Consider the following 26,375-nt stretch of genomic DNA (forward strand, 5'->3'; position numbering starts at 1 on the left):
ATTCTATTGTTACCACTGCGAGTGGAATATATTGTGACGAGATAATTGAGGTATTATAGTATTAAGAGTAAAACCAAGGTAATAACAATTTAATAATCCTGGCGTGACACAGACACATTGCACTTGCGGTGAATACAATGGAATAAAGGCACTGGGATCCTTTAGCCCTTATATTAAATCCAGTCCTGTATGCACATAATGGGGATAAAGAAATAAAATACTTATTCAAAGTATAATTTCATTTTAATTTACTTATAACTATAATTTGATAATACCGTTAACAGTTACTATATAGAGTAATTAATTACAAAACAATTGTAAAAGCAATAGAGTATTTAATGCCTTGTCAGACAGTCTGTATTTATGTCTTTTAAAAATTACAATTTTAATAAAAAATATAATAATATATCACATCACACATACACAATTATAGTAATATACGCTTTATACAAATAATGAAAAAGATACAGAAATCACAAAATGATTAACATACAAAATGATACAACCTTAAAATTAATGTCATTGGTGCTTGGGGAATGTGTTACCGCTTTTTACAGGTATTTTTAACATTTGTTTATATATTATGTACCGGGTATGTTCATAAAATATCATTGTTTATATAGCAAAATTGTATTATCCTTTCAGATTACTGGAGTTTTAAACAAAAAAAAATGTACATTCTCGGCTATATTTGTAAGAAATAAAAATGGTGACCCCATACAGTTTTTTTAACATCTACAATATAGTTAATTGTCAAATTTGAATTTTTGATTGGCAAGGAAACCATTTTACGGAAATAATATTATTGATATCGTGGTTGTATCTTCTTGTAAACCTCATAAAACCAAAACAAAATTTTATTCAAGAGCACTAAAACAGACAAAAAAGGTCGAAATTAAAACTCTCCATACAAAATGACGATTCCTAGTACATATATTTAGGTTTGCAAATTTTTCCATTGTATGGACACAATTTGATAGGTTTGCGTGATTGATTTTTTAAATAATTAGACATGTTACGAGTGCAAGAATTAACATAGATAAATATTCAATAATATTTGTAATAATTATATAATACGTATTATTGAAACCTCATTTTTGACCAAAATAGGAGTTATACAAAAATTTGGACTATCATAGAAGAAGCCTTATACATTATTTCTGAAATTACATTTGAAATCGTTTAACAAGCTTGTGAAGCAGGTTTAAGTAGGTAAACTCCACAAATATGAACTAAGTTGCTATTCTGATTTTCTTATTCACACAATATGGCGGCTATTTTTATGTTCATTGTGATCACTTATTCGAGTGCAGTTATAAACGGTTTTACAATTTTTTTTGAACTAAATAATAACGCTTAAGTGTAGTTTTACTGGCTGCTTGCATATCTACTCATCGTGACAGATTGTATTTTTATACGCCTGCAAATTGGCAAATAGATGTCATAGCAGTAGTGTAAAGTTCTCTGCAAATGAACCTGCAATGCATCATAGCTAACTAAATCAGTGGACCACTGGTCTTTTCTTTTACTTAAATTTCACATACATTTTACACTACATCTCTATAGGAGGTTATCAACATCTTTGGATTTATGACTTGTACAAGATGGACTGACGATATTGTACTAATAAAACAATATGTACGTTATTTTGGTTGTATTGCGCCTTATTTGTATGTGCGTGTAAACGCTAATGGGCAGCAGAGTTATCACCTTAAATTGTCATCAATAAAATTTACTTTTACACAATAATACTTTTGAACTGATCCGGTACTGTATATACTTATAATCTTTAGAAACAAATAATATATAGTCAATGTAACAATTTTATTAGAGCACAATTAAAATCTATTTACATATCTCAGTATCTGCTTCTTATTTAAACTGTATAGTAAGTAAATAATTTCTCCGACCGCCCAGGTGTCTGCCACCACAGCACACATCTAATGTTATTATATCGACGGCAGAAAAGGGGTCGCACGGTAAGTTATAGTAGGTGCTGTTCGATCTTCAGTTATCAGACTTAAATTGAGTTTGGCTCGGTCTAAAGATGTTGCTCGTCTAGTTCAGTAGAAAAAACCTTGGTTGATCTGACAACGGATACACTGTATTCAGTAAGCCTGTCAGAGTCGAGTGAGCTATTTGATTTAACCGGTACATGATCAGACTAAGCCGTAGTGCTGATCTTATCAATCATTGTAAAACTTCAATTAAACCTGTTCACAAAGGTAAAGGACGGACAAATAAATAAGCTAATCCGTCGCCCTCTAAGTGTCCTTTTCAATATATTAAGTATTCAGCTTTTATTTCGTAATTATTGTACAGATTGAATGTTTGGCAATGTTAGCGTTTTATAGACAGTAAATCTATACACAAAGAAAATTTACTGAGATATGTAAATGCCTCTTAATTATATTCAATTCAGTGTTGCAAACATCAAATTTTACCCGGCAACAATCCCCCAAAAGAACACAAATAAATTCGTAATATTATATAAAAAATATAACAATCATTTATGCGAGTTAAATAATATAATGATAAATCTTTATTGCGTTGGTTCTAGGAGCATCACGCTTCTCACAAAAAGAAAAATTAAACCACAAACACATCACACAAAGAGGGTTATTAGTAAGTCTTGAAAATTTGGTCGATGAAACACCCCTAAGAGAGAATACTCATAATATTATTATATTATAGAAAATTCCAATTCAATACAAAAAAGATAATATAAGTTAGAGGGATTTTATGCATTTATTAATCAAAAGACATTTAATTTATTTTTTGCTGTTTAAATTATTCCTACTTCATTAGACTAATTTACAAACAAGTCGTCATTCATAACATTTATTTTTGTTTTGTTATTCGATCAGTAAATGCATAACGTGCTCTAATTGAAGCTGCCTTTTGGCACTCAAGTATTGGCGTATCGATATATGTTATCGTTTGAACAGCAAAAGACAGAAGAGATCAAAATTATAATTTACATTATTAAACAACAGAGAATTCAAAAAACCGTTTAAAGTGTCCGATTAACATTAATAAAAATCACTATAGATTGTCAGAAATACACAATTTTTACAAATTTGGTTATCGAACATTAAAAATAACGGACAGAAGTGAAACTTTTTGTTTTGCTCACCTTTCTCAAGCACGTAGTTTAGAAGTACCACACACAGTAAATTGCATAACAATTTTATATTTCCGTCTGTTAATATAAAGACTAATTATTAATACATTTAAAAATAAATTAAATGTTTGTACATATCTATAATATTTTCCGTCTATATAATATATAAATATCATTGGCGAAGAGTGGAAGTAGGCTGTGGAGATCCGAAATAAAAAATGCACACTTTGTCAGTCAGATGATGTTGATTAGTGTTTAATGCGTCAATTACATTGAGCTTCTTTACGAGCTGTTTGTTGGCGAATTTATAATCTGCCTGTAAAGTCGCCCAGTGTAATCATCGAAATGTTAGCTTGTTCGATGATTACACTGGGCGACTTTACATGCAGATTATAAATTCGCCAACAAACAGCTCGTAAAGAAGCTCAATGTAATTGACGCTTTAAATTCAATTATTAAACCCTGTCTAACCAAATAGACAGAAGAATGTTTTTTATCCATTATGGTCGGTTAGGCAGTTAACCGCTTCCCTGCGGAGCATTTAATTACTATTTAATTACCACATTTATAACATGCTAATTATATCTAATGGCCCCCTAATAAGGGCACAACAGCTGTGCCGTCAGTGGTGAATGAGTTAAAATGAATTTTAAAAACTAACCAACACCATCTGCAATTCGTATTAGCTCAATGAAAACAAATAAGCATGTCTGACAGACTTTAGTGTGCACCATTTATGTCGGATCTCCATAGCCTACCTCCATTCGCCACTGTTAAAAATGTATTATTAAAGATTGTCACTCTTCAGATGACTGTAATTGTGCTATCAAAACCGTGCATGCTTGCTAAACGAAAAGTCTTGAATTCGATCACGCTCCCTGTTTGATGTATATTGACATCTGTTAATACTAACACAAGTTAGGACTTGTTAAAAAAATCTACAATAGATTTCTTTTATAAATCCATACGGCTTTCATCACAGATCAGCGAGATTCACTATTGTAACGCAGTTGTAAAAAAGTTTCACTACAAGAAGGATTACAATAAAATATATTTCTATATTAACTGCATCTAAGTTATTATGTATAAATTTAAAAGCAAAGTACCTACAACATAATTGTATTAAATTTCCAGGTCACAATTTTTTTTATTAACAATTTATTTCATTAAATTTGATGTAATTTATACTCAAGTGGCTCCAATATTACACAACCAAATATTTATCTTAAGACTTTATTACATATTTGTCGTATTATGTTTTATGAATAATAATCTGTTACAATTTACTCAGCTGTCGTTTAGTGATTCATACAAATAAGTAAAATGGCGACGTGTGGAATGCAATCGAAATAAAGGTACGAGAGTTTAATGCCTGTCTGCCGCTCACCAAACCTTTCCATAAATAATACTCAATACTATAAGAAAATGTACTTGCGTTTCCAATGAAGAAATTATATAAACATTAAATTGACAGGTTGTTTAATTTCAACCAACCATAATAACATGACGGTATTATTTGCCAAGTCAGTTCAGTTACTTCGATACTTTTAAAATGAAATATGACTGTCGAAATGTATTGCTAACCTTTTCTATGCCTCACAATATTACTATGGCAGTATCTGACAGGTCGCAGATATTTAACGCCATACGTTGAATGTAGAGCGAGCGTTACTAAAATCGATGTAATACCGATAATTTGTGGCATGGTATTTCATAATTATTTAAACAGATTACCAATGAGTGTTTAATTTTTTAGATTAGGCAAATCAATAGACAGTGGCTAATAATTTGAGTTTAAAATCGGATGAGGTAACTTGCGAAATTTGTATGTGCGGCCTGTCGATCACGGCCTCGTAGAGTGAGAAAACTCGCTGAAGGTATAGAACCGGTTAAACCTGCACCTGCACACATGAAATCCCAAATGCAACGTTTGACCTCTCACTCGGTTGTCAATTCTTCTGCAGTAAGCAAAGTAGAAGCAGGTCGGCGCATTATAACGAAATAAACTAAATATCTTCTCATTTTAACCCAATTTTACTCTCGGAAAAATCTCGATTTGATGGTGAATGAACCGACACATGTTAGAAAAGTAGATAAAGAGCAAAATTCTTTAAGAAATTTCCAAAAAAATTAAAAGTAAGGTAAACTGACTTTGGAAATAACATGTTCAAAGGAAAGAAGACGGGTGACATTAAAATTTTATGAAATCAATTAAATTAGCATGGATTTACTTGCAACAATAGTGTGAATAAATGTTTATACGCAAAAGTGCAGACTGTCTCGCCAATCTCATTCTTCAAAGAGTAGGCGAGACGCGATGTTGTTATTTTATAGTACTATTTGACAGGTCATGAAAATCGGTTAACTTCAAAATGAATCTGCGCGATGTAGTTCATTTTTTTTACCAGCAAGTTCGCTACTATCGTTCTACTACTACTAGGCAGATATTGCAAACTATGGTGATTGTCGCGTGAAAAATCAGAAGCTTCTGAACTTTTTTGATTCATGCATGCAATCTTGCAATTTACACAATATTATGTGTTTACACTTACTTTGTTATGGCCGCGATAATACGTACCGTCAGCAGTAAATTCATGCACGTGTAAACGGGGTAATATCCATGATTAAACTAATAATTAATGTTGTTACTTCCTCCAGGTAACGACATCAAATTCATTTACGAATTTGCATGATGATTTCAAATTCAAACAATTTTACGGAGCCAAGCGAGATTCAATATTAATACTTATAAATACGATAAATATGTGCAAATAATGAAAATTACAGAAAACTGTTAAATTTATAAAATAAATCATGCATAATACATAGTTCTGCTGGTATCAATGAACACTGGTGCATTTAGTTGCGTTAAAAAATAATAAAACGTATAGATACAAATAAATTACATTATAATGGTAATTCTTGCGGCTTTTGAGACATTCTGCATAATTAATATTCGACCTTGTGATTATATTTTTGTGCGATTTGATAAATAACTGCGATAACATAAGTTTATTGAAGATTATCACAAGGGCTCTTTCAAAAAAATGGAAATTTAACCAAAGACAATCATATATTTATTTATACCTGGGCCTTTATACCTAAGACTATTAAATAATTTAACATTATCTAAATATCCAAAGCATACAATGAATCTACGACTATGTACAATAAAATTCTTCCATATTTATACCTACCAACAGTTTTAAATATAATATTTCCACTCAGTTCTACGGTAAAGTGACCGACCATGTAATTTAAAGTAGTATATAAGAGTTGGGCCAAGGCTGAGAATATTCAGGCCATGGCACTGAATTGCAAATTACAATGTTAGTGCGAGATTGATTATCTATAAATTACTACCATTTCAATAATATGCAATATCATTTTTTTTTTCGACCATGTCCGATCCTAATAAGATCATGTGGAGATTTTTGTTTTTACGAGAAATGGGTCTTACTAACTACTTGCTCAACCTCTTAGGTCCATACTCTGACTCCAAATAAATTGAAAAACAATGTGTATTTGCTCTAGACCCAGAACTCGAATATTATAAGCCGAAAAATATTTTATGAGCAATAACTAGCACTACCATCGAAGTTAACAGTTTCATGTCACGGCCTGATTATAATGGGTCTTGGATTGGGCGAAAGAGAGAGAATTTCTAGTCAATGTCTCCGATTAAAAATGTTTATTTACTTGTCACGGTAAAGACCAGAAATGACTATTCATTCGTGATCATCGAAGAGTATGGGAGAAGAATCTCTTTCATTCACTTCACTCCGAACCCAGCCTCCTATCGTGAACACTTCTAAACAACAAACTGTACACATTATACAACATTCGGTAATCGGTACTAAAAAGGCACATGTGGATTATATTGTTATTGACCAAAAATCATCCTACTTAATGACGTATTAATTTCTAGTCGTAATATTACATTGAAATTTTACCTTCAGTACTGTACTTTTGAGCGAAAGCTATAACAACTACGTAATAGATATTATTACAATACATGTGTCCCATATTGTTTACTTAGGCTTCGGCCACATAGGCAGGTGCTTCGCTAGTACTGAGCTAGATAGGTGCTTCGCTAGTACTGAGCTAGATGCTATGCTTGTCTACTAAAAACATTACTGCCACATTGCACGCTACGTGCTTAGGTACAAACTCATTTGACATTTGGGAGCGCCCAAGTCAACAACGATATGTCACTCTCAAAACTAACCAGAAAGCTACTTCTCACAGAGAATTTAAGTTTAAAAATTCGAAAGTCGCAAATTCGAACTTGTTGGGTGCATAATGTCAATTCATCCCATGCGTCATTATTCATAACCTCAAAATATACGGTGTTGGACGTTTGTCATACTGAAGAAACATCCGCCATCTTGCAAAATCTATAGACAATGGCAAAATCACTAAGTGACACAATAAAAATAACCAACACATTTGTTTGCCGGGAGACTCACGAGGTGACTCATAATCACGTAGCGAGGCGCGAAGCGTGCAGTGTGGACATTGTGATAGAATAGTGTGCGTTTGTTCGCTAGGATATGTCACCTAGCACGTAGCCACCAAGCAAGGCACCTACCTATGTGGCCTTAGCCTTACTAATAAAGATCCGTAAACTTTTGCAACACATAAGAGTAGTAATTAATAATATAAGTATAATTTTGTCGTACATAATATGCAAGAGAAAATCAACAGTGTCATTTGAATACATGATCAAAGAAACAGACCAGTTTGTACATTACGCAACATTTTAGCAAATTGGAGATAATAAATAAGCTTTAAAGTTTTGTCTTCTTAGCAATGAAACTTAATTCCAAACTCATTCAAATAATTGTCGGGTTGCTGCCAAAAGTTGGTAAGTCAATAATTTAGGTATTTAGAATTAACAACGGATTATGTGTCTATATATAAATATGTATGCTGGGTAAATTCAAAAGTCATCTGATTATGAAGTATTTATTATGTGTATTTATTTAGCTTCTAACTAATTTTAAATGTTCCTGTTGGATGGAATTGTACATAAATAAAATTTACATATATTATAATATTAATTACATCAGTACTACGGTACAACACTATTCCCAACTTTGAACTGGAATAGGTAGAAAGAACATCAAGTTCCCGCTCAACATAAAAATACTTATATTTTACTTTTGCAGTATTTCACATTGATTTTTAACATCTGATTACCAATGACTTCCGTAGTACAACAGATAAAATAACACTGGCAAATTTGGACACCTAAGGGCCAAATGCATAGTCATACTTAAGTGGTATTAAGGTTTAATCTTACAATGAATTTCTTGAATCAGCGATTTAGTGGCAGTGAAAACCACAAGCGACATTTTTATAATAAGAATATCTTAGTTACGATAACTTAGCGGCGACATATCCGCATTTGGCCCTAAGTCTGCACTATTAAAATGTTATACAGTCGAACTTGGTTATTACGATCACGGAAAAAGCGAGATCTCGGATGTAATGAGGAAACATTCATTGTCATTTTAGTTTATGATTTTCTCCATACATTTATTCATTTTTATAACGTGCTACTTCTCGGGTATGCCGAGCAAAACTGTTAATGTGTCGATCGTTTAAAAACAATATTTTCGACCGTAAGTAATAAAACCCGACTGGGCAGTTAACTAGACGGATGCCGCCGGGATCGGATTACGTTTATGACACTAGTTAAGTGTCCAAGTAACTAATTGGTGTTTTCGCCAACAACATTGAAAAAGTATCCACACATATGGTTGAAATTGTATGTAAAAAACCCAAACTTTGTTAAGTCAGTAGGTACCTACTAGCGCCGGCGGCTCAGCACTTCATTACAATAAATAACTTATTTTGTAGTTTACGAATGCCATGCTTGTTTCGGCAATTTTTACGATGGATTTCAGATTTTTTATGTTCTATGCTTAAATAGAACATGGCGCGAAAAATGTTATATAACGAGCAAATTCAGTATGTCCCATCTTTCTCGTAATAACCAAGTTCGACTGTATTTATTTTATTAATTTAAACATGGCGAATTTTTACGTCGCTAAAAAGGTACAGAATAGAACCTTGTACTATTGAAATTGGAACTTTTCTTACTTTTATTGGGATTTACTAAAGCTTTTGTTGACAATTACAATAAAATCTGTGCGTTGCAATGTCTTAATAAAACAGTTAATTAATTTATTAGTGTACAGTTAGTAGTAATACGTTGATAACTCGAAATATTCACATTTTAAGACAGCTCAAGCCAAATTTATCATTTGCTAAACTATATTATATCAATGGGTACAGATCATTGATTTACTATATAGAATGGCTTTTAACTAAATTTGCATAAATTTGATGCATACATAATATCTGACGTACGTAAGACAATCGGCGTATTGGTATTAGGCATGCAGGTGAGCTCAAACTGAATGTGAACTCAACAATTTTCATTCGTAAGGGCAAACGAGCGCAGATAAAAAAATTCACGCAACATTGGCACAGATGTATAATAATATAGTTTTTACTGAAATTGAGTTATTACACACAAAACGCCCGCTGCATCATACCTGCAAGTCCAAATAGGGTATTTGATAAGATAATATCTCATTCAAATACACAATATTGTCTATTATGCCTTTAATTGAAATTAAATTGTACACTAGTACTCTAATCGTATTGTCCCATTCAAAATATAATTACCGTATTTCATTGATTATAAGACACATATATTTTCATATTTTGGAGATTCTGAATTCGAGATGCGTCTTACAATCGCTGGTTCCGCTTTTTCCAAAATTCCGCGGTTGTGATGAATCATCACTGATTACTAGTAGTGGGAGGGTCAGTTGGTCCTGCGTGGCGGAGTAGATAGTCAAATTACAGTACGCCACTGCTGTTTGAGTTTGAATAAAAAGATTTGTCCCTAATAAAATGTCGCCAAGAAGGCTACATTATGATGCTGCATTGAAAAGAAAAGTTATCATGTATATAGAAGAGCATGGAAACAGAGCGCAGGATGGATTTGTTATAAGTGAAGCGAATATTCATCGTTGGAGAATTGATGGTATTCCTATGTTTTCTTGCAAAGCAACGAATAAATGTTTTAGCCGGCTCTCACATCTAAACTTGTCTCGACCGCAACGTGTCGAATACGTCGATATGACATCATCGTTATTCACAAAACACACGTTATCTTATGGACCTTCGCAAACTGCTGCAAGAAAACATTTTAGTTTGAAAAAAGCATTTAGAGGCACATGCAACTATTTTCACCCGACATACAGCACATGTATAATCCCAAAATGTCGCACTTCGTCTTTCATTTTGGCTTGCCGAGTTACGTCATCGTCCTCACATGGCCTTCCTACATGCACGTAAGAAAGTTGCATGTTGCGCTCAATTTTGATTTTATGACTATTATCCCAGTCGAGACGATTTTCAATGTGCGACTGGGCTTATGGGGCCTAAGAAAGGAAAATATCCACCAGTAAATGACGCTTCGTATTGAGTTACGCATAGATGAATGTTACATTTCATTGCATAAGGATGCGCAAAGGAATTGCTTGTCACAACTTAATCCTTTTTATGATTGTATGACTTTGTCTGTTATAATAAAGTTTATTTTTAATATTTATTGGTATATAAAAATAACAGTGCGTCTTATAATCGAGGAAATACGGTATATATATATAATTATATTGTACTAATAAAGCAATTTACACTCGGGACACACAGATGTATAATGGTAAACCAAAAGTTTCGAGTTATCAACATATTCACACCATCCACAGATATTGTAGCATTCATACATTTGAGTGCACTGACCAATCAGTGCAGTCGTTTAAATTACATTAAAAGCAGTCAGCGTTAATCACTTACAATTCTCCCTATATAGAATGATATATTTCTCATAAGAGTATTTCACGTAACACTTTTTAAGATAAACTATTCCTCGCAGCGCCTGTGCCTTGAAGCACCAACCATTCAATGAGCTGAGTAGTTTTACAAGGCAAATGTATCACCCTTCCCAATCGCTTGGAAAATTATCAAATCAGGTAAATACCATAATATTGTATTATCCTACTAACTACATGAAACATAGCGTTAAATTTATTTAATTTTTTCATCTATAGGTGTTTTCATTATACATAACTAATCACTACACACATTGCGGGACCTTACAGTCAAAAGCATACTGTATTTACAACGTCAATCCACCATTAGATCCCCGACTGTGAAACTATACAATAATAATTATAAATTAACGACACAAAACATTTGTATGTTCGAATTATTTTCCTTTAGTAATAATTAATATTAGCCGAAAACCATCTGTATGATAGTGCTGATAGAAGCAAAAGTAGAGAAATAAAATTTCTCTATTAAAGTCTGAATTATGGCAGTTTTAGTGCATCAGGTCTGCTGCTCGGTATCGTTTACGTCAGCGACTTAACTTCAACTACTTTAAAATTACGGTTTTGACTCGACGGCATTGAGCTTGAAAAAGTATGGTGCCGTAAATGGCAGTCATCTGTGGTGAGCATTTTCCATTTAGTAATAGAATCAATAGTTGAGCTCTCTAGCAATTGCATCGTGGACCCAGATGTATTTTATTGCACTGCGGAAATCTAAACCATTGAGCATTCTGTGACATGTCTTCGCTGATGAAAACATGCTGGCATTCCATCAGTTCCGCCTCTGTATTGAAAAATATTTCTGACGAATATGATTCTGTGTTAATGCCTGTAGTTTTGTTTTTATACATATCGATACCCTAGTTCTATAGGAAAAGAACTCAAAATATCAAGATCTTTTCTTTATAATTCAACAAAAAAACTAGTCAAAAATTCATAAAATCGAATAACCCTTTATGAGATTAATCATTACAGTAAAACCTCGTTAGTAAGAAAACTGATAATTCGAAATTCGCTGTAATTCGATATTTTCACAAAAAAAAGTCCCTTGAACATTATTTTCATATTCAATAAGTATTAAAGTACACTATTTCATGTGCCAGTCATTGAAAATTGTGACAGACTTTATAGACAGGACCATTATAAACAGGAATGCCAAGGTTGATTATTTGTTAAACTGTAAAATTTCATTGCATATTACTAAATTCATTAAGACTTGATGAAAAATAAACCTAACCTAATGCTTTAAAATTGAAATGAGAATTTGTGCAAAAATTTCAAATGCCATAACGTCGCTGTAGGATTGGTTTGTCGAATAGACCAAATGTTCAGGAGACGAAAAACAAATTTCATAATCCTATAATTAAATTGTTATTTTTACAGCATACTCATTACCATTACAAAGTAATTTAAAGAAAATGATGGTTCTGGTCCATTTAGATACAAAAAAAACATTTTGCATGAAAAGGTCGATTTCGACAAAAACGGATATTCGACAAACCAATCCTATAGCGACGGTAATCGTAGAACAAGGTTTTATAAGTTGTTTCCCTATTGAACTAGGGTATCCATATACGGGTATACGATGAATGAATGAATGTCATGATAATGACTGTGCCCTTCCTTAATGGCAAATTGGTGAGTTAATTGGCTTTATATTAATGGTTTAGTCTTCTCTTAAATTTGTGTACAATTGCGATCCTTTTAAAACTCTTCAAAGACGCATTGAACCAAGTATATTCAGTTAAAAAAAAAAATATTTAACAAGTTTGCTAGCAGATATCTTTCATATATTTTTTTTTAATATATTGCTTCTTATACAAAAAATGTGGTACAGATAGATTGCAAATTCATCACTACCCAATGTTCACTTATAATCACATATTAATTATAGCATTTTTATAAATATTCTGACAGTAGCCAGACTTTCTATATAGCATAATAATTCATAACCTATACTAAAAAGTCGTATAAGATCATTACAAAAAGACACTCAAAAAACAAAAATCATACCGTGCGAATATATACAGTGATTATATTATAATTAATAATTCGTAAAAATAACAATGCAGCATTTACAAAAAATAGACCTGTACAAAAATATCATATCATGTATTACATACTTAGCTAATTATTCTAAATATATCTATTATATTTTCATTAAATAATAGGTACTATTAATAATTATGGTGGAGACAATATCCAATACGGCAGTTAGCGGACGCACAAACCTATTGCATTGTATGTGCACAGATGCCAGTGTTGTCTTAAAATATTAAACCATAAATTCACCGAAAAAAATCTGGCAACTTGTTGTATTAAATTTGTAACTCGACAGTCTTTCAAACCTGTCGACGGCTTTAGCATCTAATCTAACCCAACCGCCATACAACATTGTTAGTTTGGGATAACTATCAGTGAATTAGTCCAGCAATGAATCAGTTTTACCGATGATAGTTAGTGTCAATCCACGAGACGCATGCTATCTAACACACTGATGCATACATACATCAGGGTATGGGAAAATAACGCGCTGCCAATAAAATTTACCACGTAGATCATGGCTAAGGCCAAATCTTTGGCGGGCCCCCCAATCTCTCGCAAAGGTTAAGGGGCAGTGTGATGCTCTACAGTAGAACTTATATCAATCATCGTATCGCATTAAATTGCATCACATATTTTAAAATTTTTATATCCTTGAAGTAAAATAGTGTCGTATGTGACTTCTTTACTATTAGAGCTACGCTTGTACCATTTGTACCACGCCGGGCCCCCAGGTTAGAGTCCTGTCAGCCCTCCCCCTTGTGGGGACCATGATGTTTGTTGCGCATGATTAACCCGGCCGCCGCGTTAGTTTCAATATGAAAGAAGCCCGCTCTGCGGTAAGGTTTTTGTAAATGCTGTGCTTCGCTGTATTATGATAAATACGGCAATTAAAAATAGCTGGTATAACTGTTATCATGCCTAGATACATAAGGTTCGAAGTGCCACACTAAAAAATAGAATCGATTGTTGAATTTAGCTGTGTATACTTCAATAAAATCATTGATAGTCCCTTGTATTGAAAAATCACGGAGCCATGTTTGATGACGTAGACACGCTTGTGCGCCCATAAAAATTAATAAATCACTCACTATAATATTTTACTCATGTTAGAAACACTTAAAAATGCCATTAAAAATATTTAAAATAATAGCTTTTATGTGTGTGTCGCATATTATTACATGTTTTATGGTTCGCGTAAAGTTGAGTCCACACTGGTTGAAATATTATAATAATTTCTTTTGTTATTTTTTGAGTGAAATTTGGATTTTTACTAGATTAAACTTTTCAGTTTTATTGAGCATTGTGTTATGTTAGTGATTGTTGTTTTATGTTTTATAAAAAAAACAATATTTATTTTGTAAAATCTGCGTAATTTTTTCTAAGTGCTATAAAAACATTTTTTGCGTGAGGTTTTAAAATTTTATAAACATTAAATTGCATGCAAAGATAATATGTAATATAGTTGAAAAGTCAATATTCCATGATTTATATTTTATATTATGTTGTATACCCGTGTGTTTTTTTTATACTTACGTTTATTTATATGTTTTATATATTCCTTCATAGAAATTCGTAATTTATTGGTAAAACTCGCAATCGTCCTAACTAAATAATATATTATATTTTTTCATTCCGTGTGGACGCATCTTTACAAATATTTACGACTTTCAATAATGAGCTCGATTTATGACTTTCAAACAATTGGGGTGACACATGATGACATGACCATGAGTAATAAAAATAAATGACATAATCCAGAACACAAGTTCAAGTACATATTTAGAAATATTTCGACACACATTATTTATTGTTTTCGGTTCGGTTTTTTGGTTGTCTTTTTTTCCCGCAAACATGGTGTTGTAAAGATCGCGGTGAATATTCAACTTGACACGATAAATCACTCGGCGCACACTCAACTCGAATGAAAATATTTTGTATGCCTAGTGCGCAGGCGCTGTAAAATACCGCGTAGATTTGAACTGATGCAATCGTACCGGCAAATCTCAATATATCGAGAGGGTTCGAAAGATCGATGATTATGAAATTAAAACAACATATTTTTGACAAAGTTATATAGGTGGAAGTAGGCGGATGGATCGGGCTATTTTTTAATAAAATTCTCAATGCCGCATGAAAAATATTTCTTGCGTTATCCACAGGTCAAGGTTTGCGTATCTGACTGCTATACGGTCGCCCATGTGTTACGTACTAGTCGTATCCTACTGGAATACGGTCGCCGGGAAAGGGTTAAATCATCACCTACTTTTATTGTATTAAAAAGTTGTCTAAAGGAAAACAAATATGTGCGTGTATTTTAAATATAACAATATTTAAATATATAAATAATGAGAATGTACACGTAGCTTGCGATGACAGTATGTTTATACTTATGGAAATGTGACAGGTAGATTTTATCGAAATCTCGAATTAACGTTGCACTGATTCTGTGTGCGAACCACCCAACATACTGGTCTGTTGCGCACAGACAATCCAATAGGTTTAATATGCTTCAGAAATCACTATAATAATGTACATTCGAAGCAAGAAATCTCTGCAATATCTAAAAACAGTTGAAATAAAATAATATGATTAGCTGAGAGCAGAAAAGGCAAGTCCAATTAATTAAAAAAATGTCTGATTTCACATGATACATAAATATGGCAGTGGCGAGGAGTGGAGGTAAGCTGTTAACATCTGACATAAATATTGCACAATAATCTTTGTCAGTCATACTTATTTGTTTTCATTGAACTAATAATACAAATTGCAGAACCCAATTCATAATGGTTAGGTATGCAATGGAAGATCCGACAAAAATAGTGTACACTTTTTCAGTCACACTTTCTTATTTGTTCTCGTTGAATCAAAAGTACATATCGTGGGTATTCTGCGAATAAGCATTAAGTCAAAAATACTAGTTTTGAGATAATCGAGTTTGAAAGTTTGGACGGCCTTAACTTGTTTTATATATATAAAAGGCAAATTCCTTTCTGCGATATTGCTTTGAGTATGACTTAGTGCAGTTTCGCACGCAGAATTTTGTGAATATAGCCTGAGAATGAGAGAAGCAAATGCACTAAGTCCCTTTAGTGCCTTTTCTCTGAATTGATGTATGTCTTTTTGACTTATAACATAAATTATCTTCGCCAGTTTTATAGATATGACTGTGTGTGTTTTTGTAGACTATAGAGCGTAATCTTAATAAGATTACCTCATCATTAAGTCAAAACAGCAAAATTTTGACTTAGTGCTTTTTCGCAGAATACCCACGATATTACAGATGGTGTTGATTAGTTTATTTTTTTAAATTCATTAAGCCCTGCCTAAATCAAAACATAAAAAAATTAATACTATCGAATTTAAATTTATTTTAATAGAGTACAAAACTTAAATCAATTAGAATTCAAACCAAAATATACAAAATATTCTTCCAACTATAAAATATCTAAAATTATTTATAATTTAATGGCAGTTTTAGATATTTTATAGATAGATGAATATTTTTATATATTATCTATTATGGCTTGTTTTACGCAGGTTTTAATTAAATTTTAAAAACTGATCAACACCATCTGTAATTTGTAGTCTTAGTTCAATGAAAACACATAATATGTATAACTGACAAAGTTTAGTGTGCACTATTTAAGTTGGATCTTAACAGCCTGCCTCCACCCTTCGCCGCTGATATACAGAGCCTGGTTTTCAAGAAAATAAAAAAATGAAATAATGCTATTTTTAAATTACACAAAATGGTGCCTCTTTGATAACTTCCCTAAGTAATACCATTATTGGAAAATGTCACTTGCCTAGACTCTGTTGTCAACTTGTCATAATACACCCCCATACCGTAACCCTCCGTTGAGATAAATTTTGCATTATATTAGTGTTTCAAAATGGTTCATTGGGAATCAGTCAGTTTTGCGATAGATAGGAGTAAGATATCCTTTCCGATTAAACAATATCTCGTTTCAGTGGAGTTCACTTATTATTAGAGACAATAGCATCTGTACGACATTCACTCGACGGCAAAGCCACAGGTCTCTTCCACGGCCTGCGTCAGCTTGTCATAGAGAATCTTGTAAGTAGGGTAAGGGGGCATGTCGATCCTATTGAAGCAGGTGTGCGCTTTGGGCAGGTTGTGCGGCGGCACCTCTACGCAGTGGATCGTGAAGAGGCGGGGGCCGGCCGCACCAGTGGAGCCCTGCAGAGCGCCGAAGCCCTGCAGCGGCACCCGACTTGAGCCTGTCACAAACTGCAACAGTCGCGATCGCATCTCACCCGAGTAACTATCCAGTGCCTGCAAAATATTAGATAGAATCAACTAGAGTTTCTACTTTCAGTTGTTGAAGTGCAGTCGATATTCGTTTATCGTTGATCTAATGAAGTGTCTATTTTCAAAATCGAATGTGTTCACATATAGATAAAATCTAACAAAAAATACATACATTTTGTTGGTACTAATGTTAAAGCCAATATTTAGGAAATCAATTGGAAATAGATGCATCTTGACATGATATCACTTGTTAACTTCTACAGGTGCGAGTAACAGAGGGTTAGTGCAATCCCCTCGCATCTGCCTACACCATATAATTGGCAGGGGGTTCGAGAAATAAGTTTATTACAGTAAAACCTTTATTACTGGAAACTTGATCTGCAAATGTTTGGCAAGACGAGTAAAACTTTTTAATAAATTTTAACTTGATAAACGAGCGACGAATGGCTCTTCTCTCTCTCTCTCCCTCTGAGTAATCCTCAAAAGGAGACAAAAGCGAGTGACAGTAGATAGTTTCCTTGTCAAAGTCGCACAAAAAGAAAAAGATTCCAGTGAACCAATAATTAATTAGCAGTGATTCCATTAGTGACAGCGAAAGTCCATACTACACAATAATTAATAAATCCAATTGGTTTATATTCAATTAAAATAATAAAAATATAAAAACGTACATATTGTGAATGAATATTTTTGGAGGTTTGAAACGAATCATCCGAGTTTCCGTTATTTCTTATGAGGAAATTCTTGAAAATCTCTTGGTTGTGTTAACTTTTAGAGCGAGATAGACAGTTTTGACAGCTTAGACGGCTAACTTATTGTAACAATTATAATACATCAATACATAAATATGATATACTACCCTAGATGGCCGCTTTAATGTACATATTAATTTTCTAATCGATCGTTTAATATTATTATAAATTAACAGTGTCACCTCTGTATTAAAACTATAACTTTTTTGTCAGCACACTTATTCCACTGCAGAGAACTATACGTTTTTAAATAAAATTTCATTCACACAGTATAAAGAATAACACAGTTTGTTGCTGAATGGCAACACCGTGTAATTAAGGGTTAAGGTATTGAAATGAAGCTCTATGAACTGATACCAGAAATGTAGCATATTATAAGCTTTGCAAGTTTTATCAGTATTGGTCGAGTAGTTTTTTGAGTCATAATGAAACAAAATGACAGACAGAAAAAAACGGATTTTATGCTTAGGTATCGTGTCCAGAAATTTGTACGTATGCAGTTCGCCGTATCACACTTCACCGTGAAATGTTGTATCGGAAATATATGACCGTATATTAAAGACCATTCAACGTCTTTGGGACGTATATTATCTACTGATATAAAATTCATGTCTAAATAAAACACGGTTTTTGTCGGTCTACACTTTACAGGAAGCCAGAAAACACATAACCGGAACGAATTGTGCTAGCAATCCAAGGTTTGACTGTATTTCATGATATCATTAAAACAAACATAGGGCAAAATGAAGATAGCAGTAGGACTCTTATACTGGACAACCTTTAAGAATGGCTCATGTCGTAATGATCAATATCATACCGTCCAGCCACCCAGTATGTTGGAGATGAAAAATAGAAGATTGAATTGATAGAATAGGTGTTAGTACCTGCCAAAACCACTGAACGACTTGTGTCTCAGGAGTACAATGCTTCAGTCGGGTGTGCTGCTTCCAGTCGTTGACGTCAATGGGTGATATTCCACCGATTATCAATTCCAGTTCTCTCTCGTCCAAGTGCTTCAGGAGATTAGGAGGGATTAGTTCTGAGAAACCTGCAACAGATAAAGAAAAATTGTATATTTTTCTACACGTGCACTCTACTTGGATTCATTTATTTTTTTGATGTTTCTACAGAAATAAATAGACCAAGGACATTAATATTACAAAGGTATAGCTTCAATTAAGTTATGTTACATTTGTTGCATTCACATGAAATTCTGTATTGGAATTATATTTGATTAGAGCTATCCATCCACTAATTGAGAAATGATTCATAATCTACCGGCGACAGAAACGTATGACTGAAATGCACAAAATCACAGTTTCATAAATCTTGTTTTCCATCTACTAAATTCAAAGTATTCACTGTTAATTTATCATTATTTCATACTGGGACAAATATTCAAGGAACAATTCCTTTTTTGAGTGCAGGTATAGGCCTCAATCATTGCGACCCCGGTAAATGCAAATTCGTTATATCGCAATCGATTTTTAATATTTTTTTGTCCTGCAGTTATTTTGACATGTACCATGTGCTAGAAATCGTCATAATGAGAGGAATCACGCGCGTATGATCAGATTATTTGAGTTATCGACAATTTTCATATAAGTGCAGACAGGCCAAGTAGGGTAAACCATATACATTTGTTTTACAACGCGGTACAAATTTAATGTTATATTTCGAGCTTATTGCAAAGTTGTATTTGTTTTATTTTATCACGTTTTGTTTTTCAAATCCCCTATTGATTGCAAAATTTCACTTATCACAACAGTGTCCAATACGTATCCCTACGATCAACGGTTACAGTCATGTACAATCGAACTGGTGAAAAAAAATGATACAGAGTTGGTTCTGCTCTGTGCGGGGTGTAGCGCACCTGATGAAAATGATAAAATAAAAAATAATTTATATGTAAATAATCCCAGCAAATTTCAATAAACAAAGAGAAGCTACATGTTAAAACTGTGAACTAAGAAGCTCCTCCCATTTTTAACTGCACTTCGATTATAGCGCCTTCCGGTTAGCGACGAGTTGTCCACGTGTTAAAACTGTGAACTAAGAAGCTCCTCCTATTTAGTCGACGACAGCGACTTCCGGCTTGTGCATAAATCTTCTTGGTGGACAGTATGTATTGACATTTTCAGTGAATCAATAAACAGTACAGCTAATATCATCATCAGCCAGGGTTGATCCACTGATGGATGAATTAATCTCCCTCGTTCTATTAAGTTCCTTCCAATCTCCTCAGTCCTGGTTTAAATGAATCAATAAATGAAATACCTATATAGTTTATAATACAGTAAAACCTCGTTAATACGAATTCCATGGGACCGAAAATCGAAAAAAAATTCAAATTACGAATTACAAAAAGTATGGGGGGAAAATATAATTTTTTTTTTGATTTTCATTAATTTCGTTTCTGATCATAGATGTACCTACCGAATTGGGTCATAAAATGTCAGGATTATTTTTATTACCATCATAAAATAAGTAATTTTTGATGTTAACACTATACAGTCCGCGAATTTTCGCGAAGAACCTACGCCAATATCCGGTATTTTTTAATGGAAATCAACAAATTTCGATCGCGAAGTTAAAAATGATATAACTTTTGAACCTATTGATATATTTCAATAAAATTTTCAGAAAATACTTAAAATATATCAATGCATCAAATTGTGTCATTTATTTAACACTTGTCAACCTCTGGCCCGCGTTCCATAAAGGTAAAGTATATAATTTGTAAATTTTCGTAAATTGTTTATTATATGTTATTAGATTAGTTCAATTTGTTAAATATAATGTAAAGGAAACAGCCTATTGATATAAAGCAATCACAATATATTATTTTTTAATTTAAAAATGTAATAAAATATTCAAATACAAAATGTTTTACACCGCTATAGAATACGTATCAATTCATTTTTAGCGCTACTACTCATATCTCTGATTATCAAATATAATAAAATAACAAACACTTCACACAAACTGTGAAGTGTTTAAAAATAAATGCACATTCATTCCCGAAACACTAATCTGATTTATTGGTTTTATGGGTTTTATGGCTGAGGCAGTGCAGTGGCGTGCATATTTTCGAGTAAATTCAAATAAATAAAATGCACGCATATACATTCCCACCGTTTATTACAATTTGGTATTATTGTAGGAATCGAGACAATCCAATAACAGTGCAGAGGCGTGCGTAAAAAATTCATATAACAAAATCTATGAGCAATAGAATTGTAAAACAAACATCTACATTCCACAAAAATATTTGAATCAACACTCAATCTTATGGATAATACCTTTAGATAACTGGCTAGGCACGAAATAATTATTATCACACTAAAGCTGAAATTATTTGAAATAGTTTATAAAACTATGAATGTAAAATGAACTAACAACTAATACACTTTTTTTAAAATTATACGAAGAAAACCAATTACCAATATGTAGATGTAGAGGTACTTTACACTCTTTGGACATGTAAATAGTTTCTTTTCGAAGTTTATGTGAGGAACACACTTTACACTTTCTTCTTAAACGTTTATTAGTTGCGGAAATCCCCGGAAATATTTGATTGTGATTGAAAATTACACTAAAATCTCCGATATCTTCAGTCACTGGGAATATCTGACATACAATCCGCATAGTTTTCCTCTGTTTAAAAACGAATGGTCCTCCATTTTAAAAAGTTTTTTTGGAGATAAAACTAATAAAAAATATATATCCTAGCTGAAATATACTTAGATTAATTATTTTTTCAATGAAATTAGTGCAATATAAATAATAATAGCTATTATTTATGCAGTTACACAAGCAATAATCTCCCGAAAAAAGCGAACGAAAATGACAACGCGATACAAGTTCACATTTATAACTATTCTCATTTTCAAGTTAAGATTTCTATCATGGATGATGAAGCATGGTGGGTGGATGTTTCATGGGTAATAAACCATTAATGACAAATTATCAAATAGGATGCAATTTCATAGCGAAAAATCGCGTTCATTTAAAAAAAAAAGAATGCAGGTTCATAAATGGGTGACTACCACTGAAAAGGGTCGACAATTAAATTTCGAAGTTGAAGTGATGACACTGGAATATAACATTGAGTGTTTATTACCGTTTTTGTTTACGTCTCATGATTCAGCCGTCTAGAAATGGGCTTGTAACTAATAAAAAAAATGGTATAGGTACAAAAAAAATACTGAATGGTATTACGTCCGCCATCTCTGTAAAAACCCCGAAATATTTTTTTTCCATCATGCTTTTACTTCTTGCACATGTCATTCAACCATCTGTCGATAGATCTTGCAACCAAATATTAAATTTCATATTTATTTTTCACAGTAAAGATATGCCTATGTGAGGACGCCACGTAGGCGTCACCGGATCGTAACGTTCGGCTTGCAAAGGACGCCAATGTGGCGTGACCGGACCGTAAAGTGTTAAGGAAAGTCTGTCACAATTTTCAATGACTGGTCCATGAAATAGTGTACTTTATTACGATTTATTGAATATTTTTATATGCCAGGGACTCTGAAATCATTTCGAATTACGAAATTCGAATTAAAGGTATGGTTTTATATGAAAATAATGTTCAAGGGAATTTTTTTCGGGAAAATTTCGAATTATCAGTGTTCTTACTAACGAGGTTTTACTGTAATTACAATATAAAGTAGACAAAATATGTTTCTTCATACTATTTTCGTTTACTTATATATTATGTAGTGTCTTGCGATCCTCCGATCTTTTGCATTTCAGATGTTATGGTAGAATGAATGTAAAAATGATACCTTTTTGTAATGCCAAAAATTGCTGTTCAATCCCTCGCATGAACCGGTAGTTGACATAGAGGCGGACATATTCCTTTTTGTTTTCTTCCGTGACGGCGACATTTGCGCCACCGGGCTTCAGTTCGTGAACCTTCAACACGCCAAAGCTGTTGAACTCTACTTGGAAGGTGGTGTCTATCACGCCAGCTATTTTGTTCTCACTGAAACAAACGAAGTTAATAGATTAGTTCAACAAATGTGTGTGATGATATTTTAACACAGATAATCTAATCATAAATGCACCTTGTATAAAACACTGATAAGACCCGTCATGTATGGCATGGAAACATTGTGCACAAGCCAAAGGTAAGAGTACTAGGTTCACTTAACCTAGTTAACTTAACTTAACTTCTCTGTCATAGGTGTACTTTTACATTACAATTTCTTTAACATTACACATCTACGTTAATATATCAATGCTCTCCACCCACAAATTTAGAAATGTACGCCATCTGCACATTGTCCTTTAAAGACATATCTACATTACAGAATTCGGTTCAATAAAGTTTATATTTTATTGAAGTGTCTATTTATTTAAAACGATGTTCAACGATTGTAATTGTCACCACAATGATTAAATGTGTCGCTGAGTTTCAAAACCCGCTATAAAACTTTTTGAACTAAAAACGTTTTTGAACGTTTCAGTAGTGTTATAGCGGGATTTGATAGACACATTGATTTTGTTTCATAAATGACAGTTAATCGTAGCGGCTTTAGGCCGTAGGCGATAAAATTTTCATGTGGAGATTTTTATAACGAATCCAACGATATATATATCTTAATTATTTCAAAAAAATGTTATAGCGGGTTTCATCAAGCCTATTGCGCTGCATTCTTTCGCTCATCGTTGCTTGGACTGTGTCTTATTTTCTGTCAAAACTATCGAGCTTCAAACCAATGTGGTATGTTTTGCAAACCAACGACTTAGGGTCAACTTATTAAAACACAGCAGACGATCGAGCAAGATTTCTTAGAGGTGTGTTTGATGTATTGAAAAACTGGATTTACCACGTTGTAACAATTTAATTATTTAAATTTTAAAACAAGTTACATTTGGGTATACATGGTTACATAATATATATGTCACTATAATAGATTGGCAAATATTATTCAATTACATTTGTTTAAGGCTGTACATCAGTTGAGGCACGGTCTAAAAAGATCGTGGCTAGGCGATGCGCGGATTGCGGGTCGCGGGTGCAAATGATGCCTGTCAAATGAAATATAATTTGTCATATAAATCCAACATACGTCCATTTTACGTTATTTTTATTGTTCTATTAGTAACAATAATAATATATTCATTGTCATGTTTTCTTTTTAAAGTAAATGGGTAACGTTTTTAGTCATTTTTACACGATTTAAGAATTAATTGACCGTCGCCATCACGAAACAAAGTGACGTGTTTCGTGATGTAAGTAAATAAATGAATCTTACAGCATCCACGTGAGACTCCGATGCAATTCAGGATCTACACCTTCGATGTCGCCGAGCGTGACAGGCTTCCCCAGGAGCTGTCGATAGAAGGGTGTGGTAAAACCGCCTTCCAAATGGTGGCCGTGGAACGTTGCAATACCCAGCACCCGTCCCGCAAAGTGGAAGTAAGAAAGATGCTCAGGATTTACGCCTGTAATGAGAGTAAATAGATTACACAACATGACTGACTTATGTTCATGATTGGTACTAATAATCTATCGTAGAATAGTAAAGATCGTCGATTATATCTAGAAGGAGCTTTATTAACTTTTACTATAATGCCCATCATTATTTGACGGAATTACAGTGAAACCCCGATTCTATGATTTTCAAGGGACAGTAGAAAAAAAACTATAAACGCGGAATATACACTTTTTTTTCGTTTCTCAGCTAGAGTTCTAGTTTTCTTCATGGGGGGAATTTTAGTTGCGACTTATAAAAATTCGTGATACGAGATGCGAGGCAAGCCTGAGCGTCGACCGACCTGTGCAAACAAAGCGACGCGACTGAAAGGTCTGTAATAGTATGTATCATAAATAATTCTACGAATGCGAAATGAAAAATATTCAACAAAAATGATCAATCGGGATAATATTTGTGATGGGACCATAATACTTAGATGATAGATTGGGGAACGGTTAATGCGGGATTATTTAACATTGTTATTATGGGTAAACACCGTTGGCGGGACTTTCAAAAATGAAAGATCCGTGCGGAAAAACGATTTATGCGAGAACGGTAGATCGGGGTTCCACTGTACTGGAATTTGGACATTGGAAACCACAGAAAAATTTACATGATTTTTGTGGTTATCATTGAAATATTTTAAATAATGGTTAGGTGCGTTTGGTTGTTATTCTATAAGTATATCGACTGCTCCACACCAAAAGGGCATAAGTAACATTTTGGACGGCATAATAATTGTGATAAACCAAAATAAACCCGTCTCATCTGCGTTGTATTATACTTCTACGCGGCGGACTACTGAATTTGACAATCAAATACAGGCAAATTCTAGAGCTTGATTTTGTGCTTTCAACTAGTAAAAATAACGGCGGATTATAGTCATTGTCGGATAATCGAACGGCGGATTACATTATTAACATACATTCGCAGGTAACTTCCAGGGATCATCTTGGCAATAGATGCTTATTATGTAATAATGTATGAAATTGAATGTCTTATTCTAAAACTGTGTTGAAATGGCTTTTGACAGATACAGGCGACGGCGTGAAATCGCAACACAAAATGACAGGCATTTAATCGTTACTCCATTAGTCCATTTACTTGTATACATCTGATTGTAGATAGAAGAGTTGTCTATATAAAATGTCGTACCTGAATCAGCGTTGATCTGGAGAGTGTAATGGCTGCCACTGCTATACTGAAAGAGTCCATAGTGAGGGTTGAGCATCTCCCGGGAGAGGAGATGAAGCCACTCCCGAGCCACTCCGCCGTAGTCCAGCCCCTCCTCCCCCCGGAACTTGACCATCAGCCGCTTTCTCAGTTCTTTCGTGCGCATCTTCATGACTAGTCGGTATGATTCTTCGAATATCTCCTCCCTCGATACCTACAACATGAGTTCAAATATTAATACCAAATTAACATGTTTATGATAGTTATAAAATGTATTGCTCTATTGCAACCTGCTTGCGAAGTTGGTCAGAATTCGGTGACTGTAGGTTCAAGGTTGTACCTCAGTTGAGGCACGGTCTAAAAAGATCGTGGCTAGGCGATGCGCGGATTGCAGGTCGCGGGTGCAAATCACGCATGCCTAACGAAATATAATTTGTCATATAAATCCAACATACGTCCATTTTATGTTCTGTTTATTGTTCTATTAGTAACAATAATAATATATTCATTGACATGTTTCCTTTTTAAAGTAAATGGGTAACGTTTTTAGTCATCTTTACACGATTTAAGAATTCATACGCCCATCGCCATCACGAAACA

At 33.4% G+C, this 26,375-nt stretch overlaps 1 protein-coding gene across 2 annotated transcripts in view; it reads right to left on the bottom strand.

Annotated features, from left to right (window-relative positions):
- Positions 1–232: 232 nt before the first annotated feature.
- The window catches only part of Smurf (SMAD specific E3 ubiquitin protein ligase), a 39,877-nt gene continuing 13,734 nt past the window's right edge, over positions 233–26,375 (bottom strand). The window contains exons 10-14 of one of the 2 annotated variants that reach the window (XM_085949727.1): positions 25,758–25,989; positions 24,381–24,570; positions 22,905–23,104; positions 18,993–19,156; positions 233–17,380 (exon numbers count right to left, since the gene is read on the bottom strand). In XM_085949727.1, coding sequence (XP_085805853.1) covers positions 17,099–17,380; positions 18,993–19,156; positions 22,905–23,104; positions 24,381–24,570; positions 25,758–25,989 — 1,068 coding nt within the window. In that variant the 3' untranslated portion in view covers positions 233–17,098. Of the gene's footprint in view, positions 17,381–18,992; positions 19,157–22,904; positions 23,105–23,949; positions 24,154–24,380; positions 24,571–25,757; positions 25,990–26,375 lie in introns of those variants that run through there. The other variant, XM_085949729.1, reaches the window with a different exon arrangement.

The sequence above is a fragment of the Rhyacophila brunnea genome, unplaced genomic scaffold, assembly GCF_057557595.1.
Source record: "Rhyacophila brunnea isolate RB1 unplaced genomic scaffold, BYU_Rbru_1.0 scaffold_22, whole genome shotgun sequence".
Classification (NCBI taxonomy): Eukaryota; Metazoa; Arthropoda; class Insecta; order Trichoptera; family Rhyacophilidae; genus Rhyacophila; species Rhyacophila brunnea.